Raw genomic sequence first — 20,682 nt, 5'->3', positions numbered from 1 at the left:
TAGGCCAACTTGAGATCTGAAGTAGCTTTATGTGATGAAGGCATATTGTAGGCTAATAAAGTCTTTGTGGAACCAAATGTTTGTTGGATTAAGTGTATTGCCCCTGTATGATTAAGTTAGCAGTATATGTAATGGTATTACTTTCTTGCTTTAAGAACTGATACAAATTCCTTAAGATATTTTAATAAGTAATAGGTTACTTTCATTATTTCTCGTTCAGGGGTTTAACGCTTACAAATTATAGAACTTATTTTGTCAGTTTGATGCTATAGTTGCACTGTGGAGTTGGTGTACTTTTCAACTTCACTTTTTTGGGATGGGAATGAAATGAAAACTCCAAAAATCAAAAGTACCACTTAATTATTAGCATGAAGCTGATTGAAAGTATATTTATTATAAGACATAGTTGAAATAAAAATTTCATATTTGGAAACTTTTCCTAGTACTGTTAGATCTTATTATACTTGTTTTTATCATTGAGATATAAATGAAAAGGCAGTCTGTAGGGATTAGTTTCAAATCTGATCTTTTAATAATGAAAGTACTAGTAGAAAATTAGGGGTTTTTTTTAAAAGATTTATTTATTTATTTATTTGACAGAGAGAGAGAGAGAGCCAGTGAGAGAGGGAACACAAGCAGGGGGAGTGGGAGAGGAAGAAACAGGCTCATAGCGGAAGAGCCTGATGTGGGGCTCGATTCTATAACGCCGGGATCACGCCCTGAGCTGAAGGCAGACGCTTAACGCTTAAGGACGGCACCACCCAGGCGCCCCCTATATTTCTGATAGTTATTCTCGTTTTAGTGTAGAGTTGAGTTTTAGAAATACAGATAGTTGGATTTGTTGGATTATTGTGCACTTTTCTTGGCAATACTGATTCTAGAAATACTTCCGTGAAAGTGTTATCCTTAGACACTACTTCATCCCTTTTAAATGGGAAGATTACTAGAAGAGCAATAAGGAAGCATTTGTTTTCTAAATATCAGATTTGTTGCTATATTTGTAGCTAGATTTTAGAGTTGTATGTGGAGACATAACCAATATTAGATATTAGATCATTCGGTTATAGTAGGAATATTTGGCTGCCTATAGGGGATGCTAATTATTGCACGAGTAAATAAAACTAGCTCTGTTTTTGTAATAAATCTATAGTTTTCAATCACTTGTTTGAATGGGATGGTATCATGTTAAGAAGACCTGTAATAGCAAATACTTCTCTACATGTCATTCATATTTATGTCCTACAGATCTTTCTTTTTCATTTCCATAAGATCTTTAAGTGTCCCTCTATACAAGTAGACTAGATTATTATGGATTAAGTTAATAGGAATGCTGTTATGTTTTCTAAAAAAAGAATCATTTTAATATATAATAGTACCTTCTTCATGATGTTTTATCCATCTTGGGTTATGAGACCTTTGATTTGGCTTTGCTAGCCTGAAAATTTTAGACTAAAAGTTTGAAATATTGTTTTAATTGTTTAGGACACTCATGTGCTTATATATTTGATATTAAGGGCACTTAGGAGTGGAAGTAGCTCTTCATCTTTATTTCTTAACATTTGTGTATGTTGATGAGATTTTAGATTAATTTTAGTTTAATTAATTCTAGTTTTAAAATATGAAAAAGTAGATAATGCTCTTCTTAATAATATAAACCAGTAATATAATAAATTTTAAGATAGAGGTTCATAATACATTTTTAAATATTAGAGAGCTAGAGCAGGCAAATTATTTCAGATTAAAATGTTGTTTTTTCCTTAACAGACCTTCCTGATGTAAATGATAAACAAAGCCAAGCCATAAACGATCTCCTAGAAGCCATATATCCAAGTGTGGACAAGCGAGAATATATTATTAAGCTAGAACCCATAGAAACTAATCAAAATGCAGTGTTTCAGTATATTTCAAGGACTGATAATCCTACTGAAGTCAGAGAGTCAAGCAGTACTCCTGAACAAACCGAAGTTCAAATACAGGAAACTAGCACGGAACAGTCTAAAACAGTACCAGTTACAGATGCAGAGGTGGAAACTGTTGAGCCCCCTCCTGTGGAGATTGTTGCAGACGAAGTTGCGCCTACATCTGATGAGCAACCTCAGGAATCACAGGCTGACTTGGAAACGTCTGACAATTCTGATTTTGGTCACCAGTTGATATGTTGTCTTTGTAGAAAAGAATTCAATTCCAGACGAGGTGTTCGTCGTCACATTCGAAAAGTACACAAGAAAAAGATGGAAGAACTAAAAAAATACATTGAAACGCGAAAGAATCCAAACCAGTCCTCTAAAGGACGCAGTAAGAATGTTCTAGTTCCAATAAGTAGGAGTTGTCCAGTGTGTTGTAAATCATTTGCTACAAAAGCGAATGTAAGGAGGCATTTTGATGAAGTTCATAGAGGACTAAGGAGGGATTCAATTACTCCTGATATAGCAACAAAGCCTGGGCAACCTTTGTTCCTGGATTCTGTTTCTCCTAAAAAATCTTTTAAGACTCGAAAACAAAAGTCGTCTTCAAAGGCTGAATACAATTTAACTGCATGCAAATGCCTCCTTTGCAAGAGGAAATATAGTTCACAAATAATGCTTAAAAGACATATGCAAATTGTCCACAAGATAACTCTTTCTGGAACAAACTCTAAAAGAGAGAAAGGCCCTAATAATACTGCCAGCAGTTCAGAAATAAAAGTTAAAGTTGAACCAGCAGATTCTGTAGAATCTTCACCCCCTTCCATTACCCATTCTCCACAGAATGAATTAAAGGGAACAAATCATTCAAATGAAAAAAAGAACACACCGGCAGCACAGAAAAATAAAGTTAAACAAGACTCTGAAAGCCCTAAATCAACTAGTCCGTCTGCTGCAGGTGGCCAGCAAAAAACGAGGAAACCAAAACTTTCAGCTGGCTTTGACTTTAAGCAACTTTACTGTAAACTTTGTAAACGTCAGTTTACTTCCAAACAGAACTTGACTAAACACATTGAGTTGCACACAGATGGGAATAACATTTATGTTAAATTCTACAAGTGTCCTCTTTGCACTTACGAAACGCGTCGGAAGCGTGATGTGATACGACATATAACTGTGGTTCATAAAAAGTCATCCCGCTATCTTGGGAAAATAACAGCCAGTTTAGAGATCAGAGCTATAAAGAAGCCCATTGATTTTGTTCTAAATAAAGTGGCAAAAAGAGGCCCTTCGAGGGATGAGGCAAAACATAGTGATTCAAAACACGATGGCACTTCTAACTCTCCTAGTAAAAAGTATGAAGTAGCTGACGTTGGTATTGAAGTAAAAGTCACAAAAAACTTTTCTCTTCACAGATGCAATAAATGTGGAAAGGCATTTGCCAAAAAGACTTACCTTGAACATCATAAGAAAACTCATAAGGCAAATGCTTCCAATTCACCCGAAGGAAACAAAACCAAAGGCCGAAGTACAAGATCTAAGGCTCTTGTCTGGTGAGGAACAGTTACAGAGTTTTGCTTTTTTCCCCCCATCGAACTAAAAAAATCATTTGACCATAATTTATAGCTGGTTCCATTTTAACACATGTTTGCTTCCATATATCTTATGGCAATGGGAACTGCAAGAGTAATGTGCATATTGCATTTACCTCTTCAGTGACCTTTATTCCAGTGGCTTGGGAACAAAAGTTAACTTCAGAACTTATCTTCCACAGGACAATGCAATATAGTTGTAGGTAGATGGCACAGGGTCAGTGCTTTCCTCTCAATGTTGTAAAATATATACATTTATATTGGCTTATGTTTACAATAGAAGTCTTCTGTTTAACTAACTTTGCACAGGTTTAATTTGATTTAGTGACCTAGTCTACTAATTAATACATTGTAGGAAAAGTTAAATATATTAGAATGAATTTGTGAAGGCGATAATTATAGGAAAAAAGTCTTTTGAGGCACTGTAATTATTGTAAAAATTAATCTGTGACGGCTAAATAAAGTGCTGCACTCAGAAAAAAAAAAATCCCCAAATTGAATTTAGAACAATTAGCATTTATTACTTACATTTAACATAGTGCTTCCAGTCAAAGGGGAAAACTTGATAGACAAAAGTTTGGATTTTTTTTTTTTTCCTTCTCCTTGGGAGTATGTCTGAGTTACCGTTTTTAGTTTTGATCTGTGGAAAAGTGATTATATAGGTTCCAAATCTTACTTTTCCCTTTTTGTTTTCAATAGACTTTTTGTGATCATTTCAACATAGTTTGTATTATTAAGTAGGGGTTTTTTTGTTTTTTTGTTTTGGTTTTGTTTTGTTTTGGTTTTTTTGTGGTTGTGCGTTGTAAGAAAAGGAAAATCCCTATTGGGAAGAAAGAAAAAAATTTTTACTTTTTTAGAAGGTTTTGGAATAAGTGTAGATTTTTAAAATGCAATATAATTAAGGAGTAGACTCCCTGTACTTGTTTTTGCAAGTCTGTCTATATTTTTAAAAGTTTACCTTCAGTACCTGTTTCCCTGTATTAAGGCATTTAATATATTTAATTAGTATTAAATTAGTTTTGGATTCAGGTTCTAAAGCAGTATACTTAGTTTGAGTGCTGAGTGGGTTAAATGTTGTGGTTTGAGTATCACACATTTTTTGATTTGTGTGGAAACTTGAGATGAAACTATCCTTTAGAAGTCATTTACTATTGTATAATTTTAAAAACAAGGTTTTATTGGTAAACTCAAAAGTGTTCATTTATTCCCATTTCTCCTCAGATAACTTCAAGTGATGTACGAAAAGGTTTGGAGTTCATTTTTGTGGAAAGACTTTAAATTGGTGTTAGAACCACTAAACGTCTTCAAATGGTACTATGAGAAAAAGAAAGGAAAAACAATTTCATAAATATTCGACTGTAACTGCTGTTTTCTGACTAAAATAATAACCATCTAACCACTTGTTTCTAAGGCACTGCCTCTCCCAGCACTTTCAAGTAGCTGTGACATTACGTATTGTCATCACAGTCCATCAGCTAACCACCCTTGACCTTGTGCATTTGGTCTACAGTTTCTACAAAAACGTTGCAAAGTTTGTTTTCCAAACAATTTGTTGATGAAAGCTATCAACAACCTGAAGAATATATATCACCACTGGTGATTTTTAATTGACAAAAAGACTATATCTTAGTGATTTTAGTTTTGTTTCACTTTATTCGGCAAAATTTTCATCTGGATTGTACAGATATATTTCCTAGTGAGTGTATGTTAGGACCAAAAGAGAAATTAGTATCAACATATTATAAATATTTAGCCTACTAAATATTTGTAATTATTCTTACATTCATTTATTTCTAACTTGTTCTCCAGCACTTAAATGTTTGAAAGTTTCATTTTAAAATACATACTACAGGAAAGTTCCAGTTCATTTTCATCCATGGATCATTACATTTTTTACTTGTAAACATCTGAGGTTTTTATGAAAATTAAGCATTCCCCTTTTTTTCTTTAAATTTTATACAAAGCACTTTAATAATAGATGCAACTTAATTTTTCAGTTTCTTTTTTTCTTTCTTTCTTTTTTTTTTTTTTTTGACCACACATTTACTAATGTTAATATGAAGGTAGTAAATAGCTTACTGATATTTTATGGATGCGGACAATCCATGCACAACCACTTCTTATGATATTAGTTTATTTCTTTAAATATTGCTTAAAAAAGGAAGATGGGAGTGTAAACCCTGAATTTTTTCTCCCAAGTAAAATCTTAAATGACTACTTTAGATGATATTTGATTCCTACTGTAAAATTTGGAAAATAATGAATTCTTGTCCATTTTTGTAATCAAGATTTTAGGAAAACAGAAGTACATCTATCTTTATGAAATATTGGGCAGGTTTTTGTGTATCAATATTTTGTACTTTTTAGGAAAAAATTTATTTTTTAGTAATTTTTGTCAAATTATAATTTTAAAAGGTACAGCAGAGAATATACCATGTTTTTATATAGGTTCGCACCTGTACTTAGGAGGGACCCTGTCCATCTATATACTTTTTGTATAAAATTTTAAAATGTTGAAGATCCACAAGGTCATAATAAAATGCTTCAATAGCTAGAAAAACATTTACCCTTCCCAGTGCTTTGCACTAAAATATACTGTGAAAGGAAACTAGAAAGACTGTAACTGTTGCTGGAAATGTTCTATATTGAATGTACATGCTCTTGTTGGAAAAATGTACTATATGTGATGGAAATAAACCAGACTCAAAGTTATTTCAGCTAAATGTGCTTCAACAAAGGTGCATTGGTTGAAACTTAAATGTTTTATCAAATTTAAGTTTATTCAGTGACTATGAGCAGCTACACTTGAATTATACCCTGATAGTTTTATTTTTAAGAATTAGAGTGATAATTTCTCTTTAATTTAAAAACAGATTTACTTTTCCACATATGGAAAACTTGTACTTATAGATCTAACTTTAATGATTAATAGCATAATATATTTAGGGAACTAAATGTGTAGGTGGTATTTCATTTATAAACCATCTTCATTAGTTGCACATTATTAAATCTGTATGTTTGACTTTTGCAAGGTGTTATCTTTTATGCATTCTTACACACAAGACATATTCCAAAGATATTTTCCAGACTTAAGTACCTACAACCAGTGAAAAGATACGAGTATTCCTAAAAAGCTGGGGGTGACTCTTTCCTGTAGCCCCTCATTTGCATGTCAGCCTCTTGCTCTCTACTTTTTAAATACTGTAGTAAAGAAAGAAAAATAGCCTAATGAGGGTGAGGGGAGCACCTGGAATTCCTTTACTGCAGCTCACCTATTTCTGCAGTACCATTCAGTTTGTCTCCTCCATCATGACTCTAGAGCCACAGAGTGGAGGAATTGAGGATTCCAAGGACTGTCAAAAGGTTTCATCTGGGTCATAGAGGAAAAAACAGCACTATGTCAGGATGTGTCTGTCTAAATTAGAATTGCCTAGAGAGAATTTGCCTATCATAGTAGACAAATGAATGGATTATGGCAGATGAGTTAGAGGCTAAACCAGGACAAGTTTAGAAAGGTAGAATGAACAAGAAGTTATTAGAAATTCTTTGTTCTTCCTATTTCTTTCTGGTCTTCATCCTTTTTGGTTTTATTTTGACTCTTGAGCTCTGTCTTCTCAGAGGGCTCAGGCCTGAGGCTCTTAAGGAGAACAGTCCTAGGAAATTTGTGCCAGAAGCTTTTCTGCATGCAGGCTATATAAGCAAATATTTATAGCACCTTTTTGTTGTGGGGATAGGTAGTTAAGCAGACAAAGAGCCATCACAAATTGCTTGTTTTATATTAAAACCTATTTCTGGCTACAAATTATATCTATCTACCTTTGCTGTTATTTGATCAGTCAAGAGTTTTCCTATAGAATTCAACTCATCTTATTTCCTGAGATACCTTCCATACCTAAGTGCAGTGAAAGAGGAGAAACAATAAAAAATACGGCTTGCATTTCAACTTCATAATTTTGGATAGTGCAGGAGAGAGCTGGATGAGGTATGGCTGACTCTGGGCAGGTGTTCATTAGAACGTACAGTTAAACCTTGAATGCGTAATAACCTTTTTTGTTGTTGTTATGTCCATGTCTCTCTTTTTTCCCCTTTCCTCCCTACTTCAGGAAGAAAACTTTCTTCTTGAAGAATATATATATTCTTGCAGAATATATAAATTACCCATCCTTAATTTTTGTCCTACTTTTGTAGATATGAGCTACGTTTTTGGTTGACACAGATTGCTGGTATTATTGGAAAGTACCTTTTTTTAGGAATATGTAATACTGCTTTATGATCAATAGGCTGTTCTACTCAGTTTACTTTAAAGAGCCTATGGATGGAGTCACAGGGGATTTTGTGGTTTTGCTATGGTTTAGACTCTGGGTATGGACAGAGGAGTTTCTCAATAGGTATGGAGTTTGAGGCACGGGTGGGTATCATTTCCTGTTGTGAAGTTGCAAAAGATCTTTTCAAATAGCATGACCATGGAAAAAGAAATGCTTTTTTTAAACTTTAGAAATTAGATTTCCAGGTTTCCTGGAAATATTCTAGATCCTTACTTAGGAGTTTTAGAAGCTACCTTTTTAATGGAATCTGAAGATTACCAGGATTCTGCCTTAGCTGTGGCTCTCATAGTTGATCAGAAGCCGAGCTCTAAGATATGTGCAGTATGATGTTGGCTGTTCTGTTAGACAAAATCCTTCTGTACCCTATGCTATTTTTTCCTTCTTCTCTGACTTTAAAAGCTAACAGAAATCTCAGGGTTGGAAGGAGTAAGGATCAGCAGTCTTAAGAATGGCTATTACTCATTTGGTTTCTAAGGCATTAGGCGCATGATAGAATGCTGAATAAAATATGTTTCGCTTAAACTCACCTGCAATTATTTTGGCTTTTCTAACTTTGAACTTCATTCCTCCTCTCACTTAGAATTTGTTTCTGTACCATTTTACCCTGAATTCTTTTTTGAATTTCTGGCTCTTTCCTTTTTTTCTCCTCTGGTTAATTAACAGAGATCATTAGTACCAAGATAGACAAAATGTTTTTTGAGAAGTTATGAGGGTAGAAAGTCAGCTCATTTCTTCTTTAATCTTTATCACTCTAAATTCCCTTTGTCAGGTTTACTATTTCTTTTTGAACTGCTTCTTCTGCATGTATTCACTACCACACCACAAGCAGAGGGGAACTTAATGACGACCATAGTTGTGTCTGGTTGGGAAAATGCCCAAAGTTGGAGGTTTTGCTGTTTGTGTCTACTCAGCGGAGTTAATTTGCTTAATTGTGTATTTTTGAAGTCAGGGACTATTATGTCTTGATAATTTTGTTTAGTGCCTTGCACATTTTCATGTATACCCAGGCACTTTAAGTAGAAACTTGATAATGACATTAAAGTAAATGGTAGCCTTTTCCACCTTAAATTTGTGCCGTCAGATACTTTGAGACTTCGGGTCTTAATTTCATAAACTTTTATTACCTCCATGTTGATTTTACTTACTTTAGAAAATGCTACCAGTACTAAAATGAGAGTTTGTAATAATGAACAGAACTGTTAGTATTAGATAGTAATAATGAACATTCATGGAGTGCTTACTGTATGCCAAGCACTGTGCTAATTCTTTCCATGTATAATGCCCCTCATATACCAAGAAGATCCACCAGTAAAATCTGCCAATAAGAACTGTTACTTCATTATCTCCATTTCATAGAATAGGAAGTTGAAGCTTAGAGAATTCAGTGATTTACTTAAGTTTGCATAGCTAGTAAATTACAGAATTGAGACTTGACACTAGATCTGACTACAAAGCATGTGCTCTTAATCAGTGCTCTTAATCATTTATTTGCATATTACCATTTGCGAAGCACATTCGCTACATTACCTTATTGGCAGCTTAGTGTAATGATCTGGAGCTAGCTTGGTTGGTTAAATTTTTGGATCCATGCATTATTTCCGGTATGACTTTGTACAAGATACTTAAACATTCTGTGCCCTAGTTGCCTCACCTATGAAATGGGGATAGGGTTCTGAGGATAAAATGAAAAGTACGTGTAAAATATTTAGAATAGTGTTTGGCATGTTACAATAAATGTTAGATATGGTTACTGTAAGTGATTTTCATAACATTTTAAAATGTGTAATTTTTTTATTACTACTTAAAGTTTAGATTGAAAGGGGTACATTAGAAGAGAGAATTTATTGCTACACATCCGATTTTAACTGCTGCTTTAATTGGGACAATGAAGACACCTATTATTATTTGCTGTCAGTTTTCTTCTGATCAGATATTACTAGTTTACCATTCTTACTCAGATTTTTCATTTATCTTGAAAAAGGTGATTAGGTAGTTGTAATCACATTCATTTTAAGTTAGGCTTTATTTTTATGGTTATTCTCCCAGAATAACCCCTCTGTCTTAAAATTCTCATTAGTATTTGCCCTATCACACAAATATTTTATTTTTGGTCATGTGCAGAATATTGACATGGAACAAATATTAACTGAGTAACATAGCTGAAATGTTTCTATAAGACAAAAGTATATGTGCAGTACTATTTGAAAGAAAGCTTCAATTATGGAACTAGTGGATTCTTCAGGAAAGCATGATTTGGGCCAGGTCAGGAATTTCGTTGGTAAATGTACATGAAGAGATAAGAAGAAATGGTACTTTTTCAAGAGTCTTGCCACTGGTAGTCATTAGTGGCAGTGCTCCAAATTTCAGCTGAGGCCCAAGTACTGTTAGATTATCTGCTGAGAGGGTTTACCCACACACCTGACTGTTCCTGATTTTGCTTTTTTAACAATAAGATAGTAAAAATTAGTATTTAGGGACTTGTATAATTTGCAACATCAGAGAACTTTTGTCCCTAGGTTTGGATGAACCTTCATATTCTGAACTTGAGATGAAGTGCTAGGGTTCCAGCACCTGTGTTATGTGGCTTTTTAGTGATTCTGATACTCAAATACTTGTGTCAGGTGTCTGGTGCATATTCCTGTCACGAAACACTATAATGTTTAAGGACTAGAGTGATATCCTTGAAAAAATAGCCAAACCAAAATAAACCAAAAAACCCTCACCCTGAATGCTTGAGCAATAATAACTTGCACCCTATCTGGGTGTCCCTGCTTTATATACTCTCATAACACTTTAAATACGAGAGTGTGTAATGATGTTATGTCGAGGGGAAAGGTTATTACACCAAAATGAACCCCAAGTGCATGGAACTGTTATTGCAACTCAGGTTTTGAATATTGATTTTTAATCTCTTCTATCTGTGGAATTATCCTGAAAATAGATTAATTCTGAGAAATGGACCTGTGGCTTTTAGTCAGACTTTCTTTCTAAGCTCTGCAAAAGTATTTTTTAAAGAAGCTGAGACTTGCATAGATTGGTGCTTTGGTAGACTGAACCCTAAAATACCTGCTGGTTGTGACTGGTAGCTTTGATTTTGGATAGAAAGGAAAGGCAAGGAATAGTTTTCTTCTAAGAAAAAAATAATGATGCACTAGGAAAATACTGTGTGCACAAGTGATTGAATTCTATGAAAAAAGTTATACTTTAAGGGAAAGGATTTTTTTTTGTTTTCTTGGGTTTTTGACATATGAGTTGTTAGGGGCATTTTGTATAAACTTCTCTAGGAGAGTGGCTTTGTCATTTTCAAACCTTTTGATCATTAGATATTTTTGGAATTCAGTGTGTTGGGCATTTGTAGATGGTTGAGACTTGCTGAGCTTCATTCTCCTTTCCTTTGAATGGACAGGCTTTTCGAGGTGGTAAGATAGGCTAACGGGGCTATCATAAAGATAGGCAAGAACACACTTAGTAAAATTTGAGTAATTTTCAGTATATCCTCAAACTTTTTTTCAAAATATTTTTGTATTTTTCCAATTTGTCCTTTATTTGCGTGGCCATCTTGACTAGTCAGCTATTGTTTCTTATGAGAGAACAAAATCACTTATTTGCCATAAAATTTGGACGCGGATTATTGCACACACAAGAGGAAGAGATGGTTTTGTTTCCTGTAACTTCCCTGGATGTCTTCTTAATCTCTAAGTGCACAATTGTAAGTTAAATTTTAGGGTAGAAGATGCTTTTTTGAAGGCCCTTTTTTTCTAAAACACTTAGCTAGAGCTAAGTAACAGTGTCTTCAAATCACAGATGCTATAAGATGAAAATAAGACCCACAGTGCTTGAATTACTACCCCCCACCCAATTTGCCTTGCCATGTAACTGCAAGGTGTGGTGCATGTGCTCTCATATATAAAATTATTGTACTATATATATATATATATTTTTTTTTTTTTTTTGGTTGCAAGCAAGACAGTTTTACTTGGTCTGTAGCTAGTATGAGAAGTTTATTAGATAGCTTTATGTAGGGAAATAAAGGAGATCAAAGTGGCCAGACCTTATGTACAAACTGGCTTCGTCATATAGATTTCAACTAGGTCTTAATAGAAACTGGAAAAAAATCAATGCAACTCTAGTGACCGGGTGTGGCCGTCTTAGCAGCAGACATGTTACTTCTCTGCTGCTATTAGCCCTTTGCAGATTCTGTTTTTACCTTTTATTTTTAAACTAATTACCTCATTCTGTATCTTCTCAATACGGTTATAACTGTCTTATTACTCCTGCCTGCCTTCTCTGTTTTTCAGCTAGCTTTCCCTCTGTATAGCTTGAGTTCAGACTCCTGTAAGAGAAAATCCAGTTGGTTGAGTTAGATACATTTCTTTTTGGGCAAATCTCCCATGCCAGGCATCTTTATAGGTTACTGGCCATAAGTGGGTTCATAGATTGGCTACTTTTGGGATATGTGCTGTCTGTTGCTCCTGTCTATTGGTGATCTTGGTGGCAGAGTCAGTGACATAAGACATGTCTCTGCACCCTAAAAGGCACTTTGGTGGGAATCTTTTAGATCATCTTTCCAGTAATCATCTTTCCAGTATGCATGATTTTCTTCCATTTTAACGGTGATATATAATTAGATAAAGGGGATTAAGAGTACACTTACCGTGATGAGTACTGCATAATATATAGAATCGAATCATATTGTACACCTGAAACTAATAGAACACTGTATGTTAATTATACTACAATTAAGAAAAAAAAAGAGTTGGTAGGTACCAGATTCATGATGTGAATCTGTTTTGCTCTGAAAAACAAAACAAAACAAAACCCACCCCAAAACCCAAAAGGTGATAGAATTAAAGGTAACCTGCGGGGGTTAACTCTTAATGTCGTACAGCACCAATCCTTTCCATACTGAGAAAATGTGGGAACGAGTTTTCTGATCAGCATCCACAATTCCTTTTCTGAACTGACTGGTGGTATTTCCATCTTTGGCTTTGCAGATTCATAGCCTGAAATTTTCACTCAGAACCATCTCCTGTAACAGCATATTAGGCCATTCTGTCAATTGCGGCTGCTTTCGAGACACCTCCAATTATGCCGCACAGTTTGAGTTGGTGATTTAGTGAATCCTTAAAGTATTGCTTTTGCTTTTCTACTTGTATTTTCCATATTGGGGTTCACTTTGCAATAGCTGCTTTATATCCTTTCATTCATTCCTTCAATGACACATACTGTTGAGTGTCCATCATGTGCCTGGCACTATTCCGTTCTTTGGGGAAACAGAATCATACAGTGATTAAAGCATGGATTTTTAAGAATCATGCAAACCTGAGTTCAAGTCTTGGTCCTTAACTTACTATTTATTTAATCTTTCTAAGCTTCAGTTTTCTTGTCTGTAGAATGATAATATTAAAGACTACCTTATAGGTAGGTTTTTTTTGTGGGAATTTATACAAATTTAGTGATAATTTGTATATAATATACTTAGCACAAGACCTGGCTCAAGTAAGAGCTCAATAAATGTGCATTATTACTGTTGTCATAATCACTAAAAATGTTATCAATTTGCTGCTGAAATACTTTCTAGCACTTAGTTTCTGGTTATCTTGCTTTGCAATTTGCAGTTCGTTGCCTTTTTGTTGGCATTAATCCAACCGTTTAATGAAAAGTCAGATGTAACATCCGTGATAAAGCCAAGATACACAGCAGTTTATTAAGTTAGAACGTATTATTTTATGGGTCTTTAATCTGCTGCCGTTTCTGATAGGACCTTTTGCTGATTATTGAAGAATTTGTTGAACTTTTCATATAATTTTGCTTTGTGGTTAATGTCTTATAGAAGCATGTATAGTCTGAGTAGCAAAACTCAAAGCAGCTTTTGGTTTTGTTCTTTTGTTGTAAACATTGGCTGTGGGTACATGAACACCCTCTGAGTTTATAAGCCAGAATGATGTCTTCTCTTTGTATCACCAGTGCCTCACAGTGTACCTGGCATAAAGCAGGTGCTAAAAGAATGTTGAAGGAAGGAAAAGGGGGAGGCAGGAACATTACTTCAATTATCTTCAGGCTTATCATTAGTCTACCATATATCTCTGCTTTTAAACTTCTTTTTTTACCATTACCTCATCTTCTGATCTATATAGTTTCTCTACCTGTGAGTTCCTCTTTGTTTCTGTTACTGATGGCTTCTGTTGTCTGCCGCCTTTGTGTGAACCTCTTAGCTTCTGCCATGGCTGCTCAGTAACGGTGACAGATTCGAACTCATGGGAATGCTGTATTGACTGTATACGCTGTAAGTAATCCATAATCAATCACAAAATGTATGGGTGTACATTTAGTGATTTTGTTTGGATAATTCCTTTAAAGGTTTACTTTTGTTTAATTCATGCCTATTGAATTCTTTGAAGTTCAGCAGCTCACATTTTACTTCTTGTTCCACTCCCAGATCTAAACAAAAAGCAGGCAATAATTGTTGATTGCTTCTTCTGTCATTTGTATTATCTTAGGAATTGGAATTGATTAGTCATTTCATTTATCTGATTCTCACATTGCCTACTTCAAAACTTAGGCGCCATCCTTGAAGCCCCCAACTGTGTTTTTACTTCCTTAGTAAGAAGCACCTTCGCCTGTATCATGGCATAAGGTAGAGGACATTTCTTTATGCTCCCCTTTTGCATCACAATTATTTTTTGTCTTCTCTTCCTGCTTTGGTTCTTTGCAGAAGGAAGTGTTCTTCTTTTCCAAGTCTCACCAATCTTTTCCCCCAAATCCTTCCTCCAGCAACCCTCCTCTCCTTCCCCCTCCCCATCTTCTTCCCTTTCCATAAGCTTCTCCCCCTCAGCTCACAAACATGCTCAAATTCCTTTCAGCCAGAAAGTAAATTTTGCCTCCGTACTATCTCCAATCTAGTTACTGCCATCTGTTCCTCCTTCCTTTCACTGTCAAGCTTCCGTGTGCTTTCATACTGCTCTGTTTTAGCACTAATTTCACTATAACTGTCTATTTCCTTATCTTCCTCCTCCTTTACACTGTGAAGCTCTTAGATCTATGTCTTGATCACCATTGATTCCTCAGGGCCTAGGATGGTTCCTGCTGTGTTGTAGGCATTCAATAAATATTTGTTGAGTGAATGAATGATTTGGTGTCATGCCTATACCCTTTACTTGTGAACCACTGGCAATTTTTTTCGACCCCTACATTTCTGTTAAAAGTTTACTTGAAGGGCATCAATGGCCATATAAATGCTAAGTCTAGTGGCTTCTTGCTTTTCATCATGCTTGACCTCTTCATGGCCAATAATGCTTACAAATTTACTTTTCCCAGACTTTTATGGTCACTTATAACTGGGTCATCTTGGGCTAGTCTCAGCATGGTATTGCATCCAGAAAACCAGACAGGCCCAAGATTCTTTGAAAAATAATGACTCTGTTTACTAATTTACAGAAATTTTCTAAGGAGATAAAAAGGTACAATTACATAAAGATTAGTGAACTTCATACAAGTTATTTTACCCATCTCTCTTCCCAAATCCTCATATAACCTGGCAACTTCTTCCAGTCTCTTCTGTAACATTTCCCCTAAAACCTTTTGTAAAGTTTCTACCAAAAACCCCTTGTTCACTTTTCCCATCTTATTTTCTTCCAAGAGTAACTTTTTCTAGCTTAAACCATTTTAGCCTCTCAGCTCCTTCCAGTTCTTTTCTATATCCATTATCCTGCTTAGCATTCCATAAGTCTAGAACATTCTCTTGGTTTCATCTGGTTTGCCCTTACCAACTTTCTTTGCATGATTTTACTTAATCTTGAGGCTTCAGATCAGTTGCTATGTCCTTCAGTATTTCCTGACTTCCTAGGTTTGGCTAGGTATCCCTCTTGTATGTTTCTATAGTGCCCCATCAATTACTATATTGAAGTGATCTATTTGTGCGTCTTTCCTAGGCTATAAGGATCTTGCAGATAGGGCTTCTATGTTTTCTTCATGCCCCTGGCATCTATCATAGGACCTGGAACATGGTGGACGTTGATAAGTACTTATTGGACTGGTGCTCCTGTGAACTCTGATCCTTTCTCTCTTGCCTCTGGCCTTTGTTACTAGGCCTTTAAATATGGAGCAGAGTTTCCTTTGTCTTTTTTTTCTTTTTTAATACTGTCTCAGTGATTCCTTCACTTCCAGAGCATCAGTTATCATTTCGGTGAAGATGACCCTGGACCTATTTTCTAGCCTGGCTGCTCTCCTGATTATAAGACCATTTGTTTTCAAAGTTGCATGTCAGGCATCTCTCTATAGATGTTTCTCCAGCACCTTAAATGCAACAAAAACTCAGTAAACTAAACTTACTATCTTCACTTTAAACTTGTTCCTTCTTTATGTGTTCCCTTTCTCAGTTATTCATTCTCCTACCCTCCTAGTTGCCTAGACTAATTAGAATCCTAGGAAATACCTTGACTTTTTTCCCCCTCTCTTATACTCTTCACCTAATCCGTGATCGTTGCCTTTCCATCCTGCCTTTGAATGCTTTTTTACATTTGGCTCTTCCTTGCCATCTCCATATTTAGTAGTTAATTTGGACTCTTATCTTGTACCTACACTATTGCATTAGTCTTGTAACTGACCTCCTCTCTAATCTGTCTTCCATGCTTCTGTCAGAACTATCTTCCTAAAACACAGATCTGCTGTTACTGTCACTTGAAAGACTTATTCTCAGGTCTTGGCTTAATTGTCACTTCTGAATAAAGACAACCTAGGGGTGCCTAATTGGCTCAGTCAGTTAAGCGTCTGCCTTTGGCTCAGATCATGATCCCAGGGTCGTGAGATTGAGCCCCGTGTTGGGCTCCCTGCTCAGGGGGAGCCTGCTTCTCCCTCTCCCTCTGTCTCTTGGCTCTCACTCTCTATCTCAAATAAATAAAATCTAAAAAAAAAAAAAAAAGACAACCTAAAGTATGTCTTCCTTGTAGTTCTGTTTCATATTCCTTTCCTTCTTGTCATCGAATACAGTTTGTAATTATGGTTATGTTTGTGCATTGATTTGTTTAATGCCTGTCTTCCCACTGGAGAGAGTCATATAAGAAATGAGGAGAGTTATGTAGACCCTGTGCCTAGCACAGTACTTGGGACATAAAAATGCTTTGAAAATCTATGTTGAATGAGCGGATGGTTGATAGCTTATCAGTGTAGGCAAACAGGAGATTGCAAAGGCAGAGGGTACAGGGTCTTAGACTCTTCCGACATTCTCACAGAACTTCTGGCTTTTCTGTAATAGTAATGGGCTTCTCCCTTCTGTCTTTTGGATTTATTTCCATGAGGATGGGCATCAACAGTTACATTACCTCATACTCACACTAATGCTGATGTGACTTCAGTTGATTTGGGGGCCACTGGGTGGTGGCAGCTAGATTTGTTTACCTATTATTGATGATAGGTGGTGCCCTAGACATGGAGGCAAACAGGTATTTGCTAGGTCAAGTTAACCCAGATTCCTTTTTAGCTTCTTGAGTGATGCAAGCCTTTATACCAACATATTAATTAAAGTGTTTATTACTTGTAGGACTAGTTGTATTTGAAATGCGGTATTTATTTGCCTTTTAAAGAGTGAAGATTTCAATTTAACAAACTTTTATTGAATAGAAGCTGAAATAAATAGTTTAAAAATAATATCTAGGGATAGATCAGTAATAATAAGCAAATTAAACTTGTTTGCCCCCGTGAAGCCTGCTCAGGTATCGAAAGTCAAAGAACACTGTTTTGTAGGGTGACTGGCGTCATCCATTCATTGGGCATATTGCGCTCCTGCCTTGTGTGAGGCACTGAGTTAGGTGCTAGGGTTACAGAGATGAACAGTTCCTTCTCTCAAGTATCATAGAAGAAGAACATATTATAAGGATACACGCAAGTGGAATATTAAAGCACACTGAGGGGTTGGGGAAGACTTTTCAAAATTCTTAAATTCATTCTTGAATTGAGTTTTGAAAGAGTTAGGTAGAAAAACTTCCAAGTGGATACAGAAACATGAGACCACATGTAGACCAAGGGAAGGAATATGAGACAGTGATGGCCAAATCAAGAAAGATCTTATGGGCCGACTAATTTTAATCATATTTTGAAGATTAGGGGTAGCTGTTGAAGGATTTGAAGCAGGGGTATATGCTAGCATTGAGGAGATTGAATTGGGGTGGAGAGTAAGATTTGTGCTGAGGAAATCAAATAGAAGCCCGTTTCAGAAATCTAAGTAGAAGTGATAAGAGCTTAAATTTAGGTAAGGCAATGAAACTGTGGAGACAGATATGGATACTATAATTATTTCAGAAGTGGAATTTTCCAGGCAGTGGAGATGAATAAGGAATTGAATATGATTTCCAGGTTTGGGAGTTTTGTTTGGGCAGGTGGGTCAGACCATTCTTTAAGGTAGGGAACACAGGAGGGGGAGGAACGCTTTTCAGGGGGGGAGTGTTAAAGTTTAGTTGTGTTGAGTTTGAGGTGCTGATGGAACATCTCATTGGAGATGCTTAGTAGGACCAGGAGATATAGACTAGAGGTCAAGAGAGAGATTGTCTAAGGGCTTGAGACTTATGAGTCATTAGTGTGCGTGTATATTAAGCCCTAGGTTTTGAAGAGGTTATAAAGAATAAACGGAGTCAGCATATCCTACTCACATTCTTCTGGTTTATTGTGTAATTTAGGTCAGCGCCTTTCTATTTCAGTTTTGCGTTTGGGAAATGATGTTTGGCTAGGACTGATTCTCCATCTGCCCCACCCACTACTACTTTCTGCTGCCATGTGTGCAGTCTATAATGTAACATATATTTGATATTACTCTAAGAAGTGCTGGATAATTAAATTGTAATACTGTTAGGCAATGTGAACTAACCTGTGTTTTATTTAGAGGGCTTTACAGAAATCTCTAAGACCTATTTTAAAAGATTAACCTTAGAAAGGAAATACCTTGTTTTTAAAAATAAAACTGTTGGTGGGGCGCCTGGGTGGCTCAGTCGTTAAGCCTCTGCCTTCGGCTTAGGGCGTGATCCTGGAGTTCTGGGATCGAGCCCCATGTTGGGCTCTTCCTCTGGGAGCCTGCTTCCTCCTCTCCCACTCCCCCTGCTTGTGTTCCCTCTCTCGCTGGCTGTCTCTCTCTCTCTCTGTCGAATGAATAAATAAAATCTTAAAAAAAAAAAAAAACTATTAGTGTTCTTAGAACAAGATCTGTTTGTTGAGTCCTATACCTTGGGTATGTCCAGGATTTGTTTGTGATTTAGTCCCCTCCCTCCTCCTTTCCTTCCTTCCTTCCTTCCTTCCTTCCTTCCTTCCTTCCTTCCTTGAGGGGAAGAGAGAGAAAAGGGGCATGGGGAGGGGCAGAAGGAGAGAAAGAGAATATTAAGCAGGCTCCACACCCTGCACAAAGCCCAGTGTGGGGCTCGGTGTCACAACCCTGATGTCATGACCTGAGCCAAAATCAAGAGTTGGACACTTAACTGACTGCCACCCAGGTGTCCCTAGAAACTTCCCAGGAAGAAGCCATCTCACTAATAGAATCTGACATAATCCATATGATAAACTTTAGTATCCACAGCCAGATTCTAAGGGAAAAAATGTGCTATTAAACACTGAACAGATGATTGAAGTATATTAATTTTACTTTGACAAGCTGCACTTTTTGGATGGGTGAATATTTAAGATAACAGTTAAAAACTAGGTCCTGCATTGTCATATATGTTCCTGTGGCCCTCACTGGTTTCTCCCAATTTCTTTTCACTTCCTATCTGAAGGGAGAACCTAACAATGAAACTTTAGACCTTGCCATCTAGATAGCCACTAGAGCTCTCCACAGGTGGAGGGTTTTGTGCCCTCAGAACTGACATGAAGCAGCCTGTTTACCCTGCCCAGGCCAGTGGATACTGAGGAGGGTATGCAGAATGAGTTTTAAGAAGTCAGCCCTGCTTGGGATTGAAATCAATGACTTGATACTGAAAGCATAGCTCTGTATACCATTTGAGCTATCCAGCTTTTGATTAACTTTTGAAATCTTCCTTTAAAGGGAAGAATTCCTGGGAGACTGTGTCAGGTTTTAATAGAGTGACTTTTATGGATGCGTTACGACCCTTAAAAACTGAAGTCAGTAATAGAAATGCTGACAGGCTTGAACTAGAAGAGGACACAGCTATATTATAATCTTCTAATCTGTAGTTAAATGAGAAAAGAAGCCTTTACAGTTTTCTGTTCTAATGCTTTGAAAACAATTTTTTTTCTTGTTATTTGAACTTTAAATTAATAATAGGCATTAGCATAAACCTGATATCCATGTCAAAATGATACAAGGCACATTGCTGTAGCACAAATTACTTTAAATCGTAAACTTTTAATTAATACTTGTTTCAAATATTCTTTTCTAAATAAATTTGCTTTTAAGCATTGATTTTTTTTTTCCTGGCAAGCCTCTATATACCTATTCTCACCTCAGTAAATCACTAAAAGATTATTGAATAAAGGTAATTTGTGTATTTAGGCACTTGTAGGATTGTAACAAAAATGAAGAGTGGAATAGAATTTTAGAATATATATTTTCTGCATTGAGGACTTCTTTATATTTGTTCATATTCTTTCTTGCCCTATGCTAACATTTTAGAAATTTTGTTTAGAAATTTCTTGCAAGATTTATCATGTTACAATAACACACACAGATTTTTTATCCATAAGATAATGAATACCTTGAATTTATATTATGTATCATGCGAGAATTTATTAAGTGTTTATTCTTTCAGCTTTACTAGATCACTGAGAGATAGAGGGTGATTTTTTGTTTTGTTTTGACATTTGTTCTGTGTGGTAAAATCCACAGGACTCTATTACATCAGCTAGACCCAGTTCACAGACTTA

The 20,682-nt window shown here is 35.9% G+C and overlaps 1 protein-coding gene across 3 annotated transcripts in view; it reads left to right on the top strand.

The window, feature by feature from the left end:
* Positions 1-18,987, top strand: part of ZNF800 (zinc finger protein 800) — a 34,430-nt gene extending 15,443 nt beyond the window's left edge. The window contains exons 5-6 of one of the 3 annotated variants that reach the window (XM_026510485.4): positions 1,765-3,457; positions 4,718-18,987. In XM_026510485.4, the coding sequence (XP_026366270.1) occupies positions 1,765-3,457; position 4,718 (1,694 nt within the window). In that variant the 3' untranslated portion in view covers positions 4,719-18,987. Of the gene's footprint in view, positions 1-1,764 lie in introns of all 3 variants that reach the window. The other 2 variants (XM_026510473.4, XM_044388037.3) reach the window with 2 other exon arrangements.
* Positions 18,988-20,682: the final 1,695 nt, after the last annotated feature.

The sequence above is a fragment of the Ursus arctos genome, unplaced genomic scaffold, assembly GCF_023065955.2.
Source record: "Ursus arctos isolate Adak ecotype North America unplaced genomic scaffold, UrsArc2.0 scaffold_3, whole genome shotgun sequence".
Lineage (NCBI taxonomy): Eukaryota > Metazoa > Chordata > Mammalia > Carnivora > Ursidae > Ursus > Ursus arctos.
The sequence above is the reverse complement of the archived record's forward strand: the minus strand, read 5'-3'. Positions and strand labels throughout refer to the sequence as shown.